This window comes from Talpa occidentalis, unplaced genomic scaffold (genome assembly GCF_014898055.3).
Source record: "Talpa occidentalis isolate TD23 unplaced genomic scaffold, MPIMG_talOcc4v2.1, whole genome shotgun sequence".
Classification (NCBI taxonomy): Eukaryota; Metazoa; Chordata; class Mammalia; order Eulipotyphla; family Talpidae; genus Talpa; species Talpa occidentalis.
In genome coordinates, this window is record NW_026555331.1 from 79,373,979 (window position 1) to 79,386,238 (window position 12,260).

Below are 12,260 nucleotides of genomic sequence, written 5' to 3' on the forward strand. Positions count from 1 at the left end.
TTTTTTTTCTTATAGTGTTTTTTAAAGTGTTTGTAGTGGGGCATCCAGGCACAGGGTGGGCAGGCAGGGGCTCCCTGAAAATCTCTACAGTTTCTCTGGCCTATTTCTGGTATTCTCTCTTTGAGTATGTCGTGGTCTTGCCTCTTCTGTAGTTAGACTACTTATCCTCTTTTATCTGCTGCTGCTGCTACTGCTGCTTTTATCCCTGCCTCTAAGCTCAGGTGTGCACTCTCACATGTGCACACACACCCATGCTCCAGGTGTCCACAATCAGGCACGCTTAACCTGTACCCACGCTCCTAAGCACCTTCTGCATCAAAATGATCAAGGCTGCAGGTGATTGCCACAGAGGCTAGTGTAGTAAAGAACCTGATTAATTCATTTACCCTACAGTGTTGTATATCAATTTTGCATCACAGAGATCTACTCCTACCTTCTCTACTTAATTTTATTGAGAAATTTTTCATGTCATAGTTTTCTTTTCAAAAAAGGTTTAAATAGAGTATCTATCAGATGGATATTTCAACCTCTTTTTGGAGGCACACATTTTTCTGTTTTTTCACCTACACTTTGGTGAATATAAATATATATAAATCATGCTTGCAATTTCTATATTTCTTTCATGTTCATTTTTTTATTAGTAGATGATAGGAAAAGGCAATTAAAGAGGTGAATATTTTTAAGTTTTTTGCCCTTTAGCAAGGTGTAGAGAAAGTGGAGTTAATCAGGCTTTTTTCCACCTTCCGGCCACTAAGGCTAGCCAGCACCTGTGGCCTTGCTTTCATTGCCCATACATCATAATGAGTTGGGGAGCATGGGGCACACCCAATTGTGGACACCTGGGGCAAGAATCCAACAAGCATGGGGCAGATATATCTATGGGACTGAGATCCCGCAAGAGGGAGACGGAGAAAGAACACCAGAGAGAAACTAGGGAGGAAGTGAGGAGATCATGGGGGTTGGGGGGCTCAGTTGCTGCTGGCCTCCTAGGCCCCTGCCCCCTGCCTCCATGCTTGCTAGTCTACCTGTACATGGTCCCCTGCTCAGCATTAAAAGCTTATCAGATCCATTCAGGTCTCCAAGTTTCTCTTTATCCATCTGCCTGAGTTGACAGTGAACCTGCCCAGCCTGGATGGTTGCATGGAACAACATTACATCTGTTCCTGTGATTTGACAAAGGCAAATGTCTGTGCTTTCAAAGGCATCCAGGTGCATGTGCTCCACCTACAGCTACCTGAGGGGGGGGGTGTGGGTGAGGACCTGTCTCACTAGCTACCGGTTCTTCCATTACCTCATGAATAGTCTTGGCTTTCAGAGACGCTCCTTACATCATCAAAGCCATTTCTCTGTTTTAACAGTGGCAGTCCCCAGAGAAGTCATTTCAATTTCATTACCTCCTAGTGTTCTTGGTGTCAGAAATAATATTTATATTTTGTAAGAGGTGTGAATGCAATACTGTAATTACTGAGCACATCAATAACATTATGCATGTCATCCAGCTTATAGTCTCATCTTGTTCATAAAAACAGAAACCATGTTCTAATAACAGGGAGCTCAGAAATAAAACTTCAGGAGCAATCCAGTCACAAATCAGAACTTGTCATCCCTTTTGAGGTCATTTATCAATAGGTGCAATGCTTTTAGCTGTTGTTTTTCTGTTGCATGAGATGCTGGATTTGGTAAGCTAAGTAGGGCTTGAAATGTGATTTCGTAGCTCCTTTGAGGATGGGGAATTGCATGCTATCAGTGCATGAAGCAAATTATGTCTGTGGATACACAAATGCCTCCAGGAGTAATCTTAAAGCCAAATGATCTTACCTAGGCATCTGCCAGCTGCCTTGGCACCAAACTTGAACATTTTCATTTCCAAGATGTGCTATCCCTTTATATTTGCCCACAACTCAATTTCATTCTTTCTCTTTTCTTTTTCCTTTTGCTACATTGATTTCAAATTGAGTGTTTTAGAATGATAATACCTTTACTCAAGTTGCTTTTACCTGCACCCTATAAGAAAGTCCTCTCAATTCCATCACACTTAGAGAATGTGGTTCCCTTGCATAGTTAGCCAGTGATATCTCCATTTAGCAGTTGAGGTAGGTGAAATAGACAACACATGACATATAGACTAGTTCTGAATAAAAATGGGGTTCAATTGTGTTTTTGTCCTTTTAAAATATTTTTTTTAACTTACTGTTGCTGGCTCATAGGAAAAGAATCATGGTAGGGGAGGAAAGAATCAAAACACTTTTTAAAATTTCAAAGACCAGGAGAGGTTCCTAAGTACTTCAGAGAGCATTAACTTTTGCTGATGTTGTGGACTGAGAGAGCTGGAAATGTCAAGAGTTGGTGGAAAGGGAGAGAAGACATCCTTCTAAATGGAAACTTCACTAGCTGCAGCACCACAGTGACAGAATTACCTGATGGTGCCACTTGTCAGCTAAGCTAGTCTTTATGCATGATGCTAAGCTAGTCTTTATGCATGTTGGGACAGAGGGGACCCTCTCCACCTGCCTTGTGTAACTGACTGTGCATTATGCACATTTGTCTCCCAGATGACTTTGTAAGAACTAAAGCCCCAGAGGCATTGTTTGGGTGCACTTTGGGGATGCAGCTTCACTTGTATTATTTTCTCTTAATCTGAAAATAGACAGATGGGAGTTTTTATCATTTTTTAATATGAGAAGCAACCCTGGTATAGCAGGTAGACCAAAGTATGACTGGAAGCCTGACTGTTGCTTTAGTGGCCATTAGTCTCATGCCATGATGTCGAGAGAGGGGGGAGGGGGGAAGAGAAGCAAGGATTGCGTTTCAGCCTATTTGGTTATTGAGTGTTAAAATCTTGGTTATTGAGTGTTAAAATCTCACTTAATTTAAAAACATATGGATATTGCCTTTTCCTGAAGTGTCTTGACAAGTTCCTCAGTTCCTTATTTCTCTGTAGACTAGCAGGATGGAGCCATTTTGTGTTACTTCAGCCTTTTGAGATCCAGTGGGTACTTTCTGGTATAGTAGATCTGGGATGGGGGTCAAGAATCTGCATTTCCAATAAGCTCCCAAGTGGTGATAATGATCTGGGATCACACTGTGTGAAACTCTGTTTAATGCCAGTATTTCCACCTGGTAAAATCAGTGCCCATGAACAAAGTACCACAGGGTAACATCTGTCTTCCAGGAAATGATCCAGTTCTGTCAAGCATATATTATGACTCCACTTACAACTGCCTCATTCAAAAATAGTTTGACTTAAAATCTTCCATATTTAGAGCTGTTGAACATGTACACATGTGTGCTTTTAATATTAGATGTGTTGATCAGATTTTACGTCAAACTACATACTCTAAGTAAATGGACTGTCTCATTTGGATAATGTTTTTGAACGTGTGCAAATGATAAAAAAAGAATAAATAGAATTTCCAAGAAAAGATGAAATGCTGCAAGGAAGCAGAATGTTAAAAACAGGAAGGCTAATATGTATCTGAAAAGATTTTCTCCCTGATACATCTACTATAATACAGTGTGGTTCATTTAAATTTTATTTTAATTTTAAATATTTAGTTATTTTACACTAACGGGTTTATATCTCCAATTCACTGTTTTTATTGTATGCTTAATGAGGGAAGAAAGCATTTGTATTAATTAAGCCCACCCAACCAGAAGCTCAAGATATGATGACCAGAATAGTCCTCCTCTCTGATGAATTTGGGTGGTGTCTCCTACATCAAGCCTCCTTACAAAAATTTTCTCTCGAGTGTATCCTGGGATTGGAAACAGGCCTACAGAGCCCTCTAATGGCCCAGACCTTAAATACATCATACAGTCGTCTCTGGGAAATTGCCTTTCAGATGTCTGATCATCACCACCCAAAGGTTTCTCCTGTTTTTCTGGTTCTGTGTTTACAAAAATGGACCTGACAAAAGGCCAATTCATCCTTTCTGGCGAGTGATTTGGGACTACATGTTTTACTTCTGAATATGTTGTAACTTAAGCTGTGTATTGAAATATCTGTTACCTGATAGGCTTATAAAAAGAATACACAAAAGGTTACATTAAAGAGAAACAAAAACTGAAAACTGTAACTATTTCCCAGCAAAACTCTCTCAGAAAATTTATATAATGCCACATATTTTTTCTTTAATGTTTGAAATGTATACATTTATAAATTTAACTATTTTTATCAGTTTTATAACTTTTTTTTAAATATAAGCATATTGGACATCTCTGTTTCAATTTAATATAGATGTCATTTTAAATAGTATTGAATAGTGAAAGACTATTAAAAGGATGTGCCGCAACAGGTTTTACCAGTCTCCTATTATTAGGATATTTTCAGTTATTTTGTTAGCCAGCTTTATTGATGTATGATTGATATAGTGCATATATTTCAAGTACACATTTTGATAAGTTTTGGGTAGAATCAAAATAAAGACTGTATCTTCCACCTCCCCCAAAATTGCTTTGCTTTGTAATCCTGTTCTTCCCCACATAACACCCCTTCTCTAGAAAAACACTGATCTTCTGTCATCACACATTAGTTTGCATTTGCTAGAATTTTTCTGACTAGAATCATATGGTAGGTACTCTTTTGGTTTATCTTCTTTTATTCAGCATAATTATTATGAAAACATAGTTATTTGAAAAACCAGTTTAGTTATGATGTATCCATAATTTAGTTACCTGTGCTCCAGGTAACTCTTACCCTCCTTGGTCCAGTGGCTACCCAAAGTTTTTGCTTTTCATAGAGAAATAAAAAAGAAAAATAGGCAAATCAAACCTGTGAGCACGTTTCATTATGTTCACCAGAATTTATTGACTAAACACTGCAAATAATCAACCCCAAGTCAAAGGACAAGAGAGTAAACTCCATCTATCGTGAGGTCATGGTGAGGCCAGGCTTAAAGATGATACCCAAATCATGTAACTATACTAGGAGAACAGTCCCTTGATGAAAACTTAGAAATTCTAGCAGAATACACATAGTAAAATTTAGAACAAAAAATTATTATGATTGGTAATATTTTCCCATGGGATATTTTCCCCTATTGTGGTTTCCAAAACCAGAATCCTTTCTTAGAAGCATATTCCTGGTTACTTCTTTCAGACTTTTGATAGAAAATAGTACTGAAGATCAGGATCACAAAAGGATTAAGAATGTTGGGACCACATAAATAGCAAACTTTAGTGGTGATGCAGTCACAAGGAATGGAAAAAATTTTTTTTTTTTTTTTTTTTTGGTGGGGGAGAGTTGTGTCTTAAGGGAAAATATATATCCCTACGTTTCACCATGTAAGGTCAGAGTTGTGAACACTTCCCCAACCTTTTATCTAGGAATTCTATTACCTTGCAACCTTCCCTTTGCTCTTTTTGTAACTCTATCAAATTATTCTTTGATAGCAGTACCTTAAATTATCACTCTTAAGATTAAGGGAGCAAAACCCAATAGAAGCTGAGTGATGAAGCCACCCTCACATTTTTTAAGACAGTCAGGTGGATACAATAGATATTTGATGACAGTAATTTTATGCAGCTGTAAGAGAGCCATAGACACATCACTACTGATGATAGTTAATGACAACATTAGCTTCCACTTCAATTTTGTGCAACTCATATGTGTTATTTACAGTGCATTTATTGTCTTCACTAGTCATAGAAATTTTCCTAGGTTTTATTACTCTTTTTTTATGTGTGAAGAAATGAAGGCTTGAAGAAGCAAAATTCATTGCCCAGATGTAAACAACTGGCAAATGGCAGAATTGGGGTACAAACTCAGATTTATCTCAAAATCTAACCACGACTCACTATAATCTAGTCCCACTTTTCAGCTTTGAGCTCTAAATTCCCATTTGAGTGAGCTCCTTTAAAGGGATCCATTAGACTCATAAGAGACTGCTGAACATATTTGTTCAGCTAAACTTTTATGGAAAACCTGCATAATGTGAGAAATTCCTCTGAAGTCTCAGAGTCCCTGTTTGAGAGATGTAGCACCATCTCTCAGCAGTGGCCTGGAAACACTGGAGCTAGAGGTATCTGACTATGATCCTGCCTTAGCTGTGTGGCATCTGGGAGACCCAGAGTGATAGATAACCCAGTTCAGCCCATGCCCCCTCATTTCCAAATAGGGACATGAAGCCATCTGCCTCTTGAATTTTTGTAGTGATTATGCAGTGCAGATAAAATGCTGTTTGAGGAATTTAGCAAATTGCTTTAAAGGCAACAATAGAGTTATCCTTGTTGGATTGCAGTTACGGGCACTTATGTGAATTAAGGTTCATAAGACAAAGTCCTAGAACTGTGCCTTCACACATTCTAAGCATAATGTGTTTGCAAAATTTCAAAATATAATTTGTTCCAACATAAGTTGGTGAAAAACACAACTCACAAAGATTTTAAAAAGAGAACAAGGGAATCAATTTTGTGATTGTAATTATTCAAGACAGAGTGATCTTAAAAGATTATGATCCTGATGATATTTTAAAAGTATGAATGAGGAGTAATTACAGTGTAAAATAGAAAACTGAAGACCAATAGCTTTACATGAAGTTTTCCTTCTACCTGAGTATTGATATAATAAATAAATCTATTATCTCTTATGCTCACAAGCTTTTTATATACTTGTAAGTTTTAACGTTTTATGTCTTTGGCAAACATTGACTAAAATAATTCCTGCACCTTATAATCTTTCTCTAAACATCTCTATTCTTATTATGTGATACTTTATTTTTGTGACCCTTCAATTTGTAGACAGCAGATATTCAATATCAAAGCCTATGCCAAACACCAAACATGTAACTCTAATTATGTGAAAACATAATTAGACCCTAGTTCTTTTCACTGTGGTACAGTTTATGGAGACATTTTTTCAGTTCCACCCTCTTGTTTCACTTGAGCCTGGGTTAAGCCAATTTCAAAAACCCATATTGTTTTCCTATATCATGATACCACAGTAAATGAAGAAATATTAATTTTAGCATTGTAAGTTTTTCATTATTATCATAAAAGCCCTTCCTACCTACCTTCCTTCCTTCCTTCCTTCCTTCCTTCCTTCCTTCCTTCCTTCCTTCCTTCCTTCCTTCCTTCCTCCTCCTCCCTCCCTCCCTCCCTTCCTTCCTTCCTTCCTTCCTTCCTTCCTTCCTTCCTTCCTTCCTTCCTTCCTTCCTTCCTTCCTTCCTTCCTTCCTTCTTCTTCCTTCTTCCTTTTTATTTATGTATACAAGAACTGGGGTGTAGGCCACAGGTGTTGGGGGCGTGGATAGATTCACCACAGACAGAGTGGGGAACAGAACAGGTGGATTGACTGAAATACACTGCTGAGGGGAGCAGCGGGCGAGACAGGAGAGGTCTGCTGCATCATGTGGGTTAGCTCCCTGGCTGGGGATTGAACTCGTGCTGAGGTGGCTGGCAATAGTTTGATAGTGCTGAGACTTAACTCCTTGTGCCATCAGGCAGGGAGGCCCAACTTTCAACCCATGTTTAATTTGACTTTCTCATTCAAGAATGTTACTGAGCTGGAGCTCCTTGTAGAGCAAATACTGGAGTACTTGGTTCTTTGCTCCTCCCTTCCTCTCCCTTTCACTCTTCCTCCCTCAGATACATAGTTGAGAAAACCAATATTTTGGATCACATGGTAAATCAAGGGATAGGGTGCCTCTGAGTGGTTGGGGTTACTGCAATGTGGTTAACACAGAGTAACTAAAAATTTACACACACGGAAACTAAAAATTTAGTTTCCCAGAGGAACATCACAGCCATGGGTTATCGTGACAGGTCCATATCTTGACCCAATTCTTTTTGAGATTTCTGAGCTAGCACAGAATGAGATTCTTTGGATCTTGGTGGCATAATAAGCCATGTCTTCAAAATTCTTTTTGTTAACTAGATTTGGAGCTGGACAGGAACTGGGTCCTGGGCCATGTTCCCAGGTGTCTTAGGTTATACTTGGCCAGAGTTAGTTATTTCCTCTCATTGCATTTAGCTAGAGACTCTTGAGGAATGTGAGGAGTCATCTAATGGTAAACTGTCAAACACGGTTTAAGGCTGTCAGAGGATATTGGAGGATTACAGCTGAGATGTATCATAACACTGTCAGATTCAAGCTAATACATGTTTTGTTTTGTTTGTTTTAATAGAATGAAGTCCCTGAGGCAAAGAAGGAGGAGACTTTGTTGGATCTGGACTTTGACCCTTTCAAACCTGAGGTTGCCCCTGTGGGTTCTGCTGGAGTGACCCACTCACCCATGTCTCAGGTATCAAGTGGAGTTTCTGATTTGGGGGGATGACATTTCATAAACATTAATAAGCTCTGTAAGGAAACATCAGCCTTTTAGTGACACCTCTCCCTTTCAAATAACTATACTTTTCATTTGGGGTGACAGATATTTCCAAACCTTCCCATTCTATTGACTTTCTCTATTTGTTGAGCTGGGATAACCATACATTCCTGTTTGCTCAGGAATCATAAATCTCAGTGTAATTATTCATTGTGCCTGTTAGTACTCAGAAATATCCAGGTTTGGAGAATACATTTTATGACTTCCCAAAGTAAAACTCTTCCTGCTGGCTTTGGGTTTACTCTTATTTTTTCTCTACTTTCCTTTTTCATACTTTGCAAATTAAGGCATCTCTGAAATAATCATGAGATTATACCACAACAGGCACATTTTTTCAGCCTTGATAGTTCTGATCTTGATGATGTCCCCATCCTTCACATTACAGATTCCCTGTGTGATCTTGATTATGACTCAGTGCAAACTTAGTCTTGTCTGTCTATGCTCATCCAGGCTCATCACTACTTCACTCTCAACACTTCCCCATTTCAATAACTATTGCATTCTTATATGATAACATTGTATAAATATAGATAGCATTCTCTGTTAGAGGGACACTGGTGGTGGGTATTGAATTGACTTGTGGGTAATTTCTCTGGAATATAGTTTTTTACATTTGACTGTGTTCCTGGAAGGAAGTTAATTTAAAACTTTGGCTACATAGAAACTATTTATAACAGTATTTTGGATAGGATTGAAACCTCACATTTGAATTTGGGAACATCTAAAGGTGGTAGAATATACTTCAAGTTGGTTCATGAATGTTTATTGTAAAACTTAGCTTAGGAATTGAGACCATGCTCAATTTCCTGGTCTTGGAGCCTTCTTGATATCTTAAAGTAAACCCCTGGGGCACAGACGGCTCAATGTGAACCTCCTTAAATGAAACTTCTTCTTTGATCAATGCTTCATTCTAGATTGTGAGTGACTTTCTAGAGTCCTCATTGTTGTAATTCAGGAATAACAATCTGAGCTATTACTTATGGAAGAAGTTAAGTAGATCAGACATTAGTCTTAAGGGTACTTTGAAAAAAATGGGTTTCTTAGGTGAATATTTCAGAAAAATCAATCAGTTTTCTTTTAGGAGCATGACTGTGTGCATTTGATTATTAAAGACTCCAAAAAGTCTTGCAATAGAAAGGAAAAAACCTGTTTAGATTTATCTAACATAGTTTCCCAAATTTGTCTGACCACAGTGAAACTTTATTAACATTTATTTGACTGTTCTCTAACTTATTTTGGGAATTGCTATTTTAGTCATTGCCAGCAAATTTGAGAATTCTGCCATAGTGGCCAAGAAAAGCAGAAAGTTAATATATGTCCAATTGAGGATACTTCCATCTCAGAGCTTTCTCATTGTAAAGACAGAATAATTCATTATACTCCTCTAATTTGCTCTCCCATGTTTATTACTTTGGTTTGAAGGAAGTTTCCATAGTGGATGCTGTGCTATCAGTGTTAGAGATTTCACGACATTTCTATAGCAAGTTAGAGAAATCTCTTTTATATAATTCATGATTAAATCGATCCATAAATCATGAAACTTTGTGTGAATTTATGAGTAAGAATTTCTTTCAGAATATAAAAAAAAATATGACCTTGGTTAAATCTTCAAAAGACTTAGTTCTGAAGGAAATGCATTACTGCAGTTAGAAAAAGCTGTGCGCGCCACTGTCCTTCCCTCCAGCCATGTAATAAACTGCTTGGCAGTCCCTGTGGCTGTAATTGAGTCACCTCACTGCAGAGTCCTGCAATCCAGCCCTAATCACATCTCACCTCTTCGCTAAGAAAAAAAGTCTTAGGTGGAGATAACAGAAAGCGCAGCCATATTAGATTCTACTGACCTTTTTCCCCTTCCCTCAAGTGATCTCCCTTTCCTATCACCTGACTCTGTTTTAAATTGATGTTCTTACTACTAGCAGAACATCTCATCTTGTGATCTCTTCAGTGTCCACATGAGCTAACACCTTTTTTTTTTTTTTTTGTGATCCTCAGGATTGATAAACGCAAAGATGAGGTTTCATGTTACAGCCTTCCTCTGGTGAAAATGCAATGTTGTATACATTATATAGGAAAGTATAGTAGGTTTTAAGGGGTTAAGAGCCTGTGAAGCGAGAAAACATAAACCATCTGGATAATTGGCAGGCACATATTAAATAGAGAAGCCATAATGTACACAAAATGGGTGCTTTCACTGGAGCTGTTTCGCTCTTTCTTAGTCGCTCTACAGGCAGGTGCTTACTGGAGACCAGCGGATGCACAGCGCTGCAGGGCACTGGGGCAGTAGGGTTAGAGCAGGCGGGGCCAAGCGAGTGTCCATCAGAACCACAGGGTCCTCCTTCATTAGCACAGATTCCAAACAAGACATCTGTAATCCCATCTGGAAACTCATGTTCTTAGGCTAGGATTCTAATTTACTATTCATATTTGTGATTTAAAACATGTACATAAAGATCGATTCCAGCCACAAAGACAGGGCAGAAAAGGATGTGGCTTTAGCACTATTTCTAGTCACATGGAAAGTAAGAAGGGAAGATCTCCCCACTTCCCCCACACTCATTGTCAGTCACTTAAACCATCTGGATTTATTCTGTAGGATCAGTAAGCTTTATAGTAGTAAGTGCAACTCATCCTTTTATCTTATGGGGCATCCTGCTAGTTTGCATGATTACCAATTAATTGAGCTTATGTTATCATGTAATGCAACACATTGAAGAATGCTTTTCTGGGGTTCTTTTATCATTGACCTGCTCATGATGCATCTTCTTTGGTAGGGGAGGGCTGGGGAAGTAATAGCATTAGCAATAGTTAGGAATTTATTTCCTCAAGGATGTGATGAATTTTAATATTTGGTTACCTGTTTACTTCTTTTTAATTGTGTTTGTGTATAACAGTAAATCCATTCATTGTCATTCACATATATCTGTCCACTGTTGTAGAGCTGTCCTGTCAAATATGGGAACCACTTGTCACATGTGGCATTTTAATTTTAAATTATTTAAACTTGAAATACTTAGCTGTAGCATGTGTCATCTGCTCAGTAGCCACATGTATAGTGGCTATCCTATTGGACTTCCAAGATACAGGATGTTTTCTCATCAAAGAGAGTTCTGTTAAATAGTGCAGCTGTACTAAATGATTAAAAAATGTTAATGACCTTATTTCAAGAACTTTTATCACCTCAGCATGTTTTTACATGATTAGGATTTGTAAACTTAAAGTACTTTGTCCGTTTGCTTTCAGACATTGCCCTGGGACCTGTGGACGGTAAGAGTACTAAGAGTTCTGTATTTTCATGTGCCTGGTTCCCGAGAAATTTGGAGAACATACTATATATTATTTCATCTGTGATGCAAAGCAGAACCATACAGTTTGAGTGATGATGTAGTCCCCTAGAACAACCATCAGTCCTTGGCAGTTCCAGGCATTACCAGCTTCCAGAAGAGTGGTGAGGAGGCACAGCAGAACGTCAGGCTCTTGGATGCAAGAGAATTTGGTGTTGTGACCTCTGGGCCTCTCCCCGCAATTGTTGGTGGCTGTAAATATTGGTGGTTGACATGCACACTGGTTATTGCTTTCAAGTAGAATATAAGAAAAGTGTGCATGAGAAGATGTAAGGAGGGGGCTGCACTGCACAGGGAACCATTTTTTCATTATTCTTTCAGTGAAACTTTATCAATAAGGATTTGAGCTGTGGAGTCAAACCACCCTGAATTTAAGTGCAGGATCTATTTCTTATATGATTTAGAGCAATTTCTGAAACTATCTTAGCTTCACTTTTTATCATATGTAAAATAACGATAGTGACACCTTGATGGGTGTGTGAGGACTGAGTGAGATAATATTGGAAGAGGATCTAATCCAATGGCAAGATACGTATCAATAAAAGATAGATGTTACTCTGATGTTATTTATTCAGCTAATCTGATGCGCTAGGATG

General features: G+C 38.3%; 1 protein-coding gene across 2 annotated transcripts in view; it reads left to right on the forward strand.

Moving 5' to 3' along the window:
* The window catches only part of AMPH (amphiphysin), a 242,069-nt gene that overhangs the window by 188,954 nt on the left and 40,855 nt on the right, over window positions 1–12,260 (forward strand). For both annotated transcript variants that reach the window (XM_037517588.2, XM_054692313.1), the window contains exons 12-13: window positions 8,123–8,239; window positions 11,564–11,587. In XM_037517588.2, the coding sequence (XP_037373485.1) occupies window positions 8,123–8,239; window positions 11,564–11,587 (141 nt within the window). The remainder of the gene's footprint in view (window positions 1–8,122; window positions 8,240–11,563; window positions 11,588–12,260) is intronic.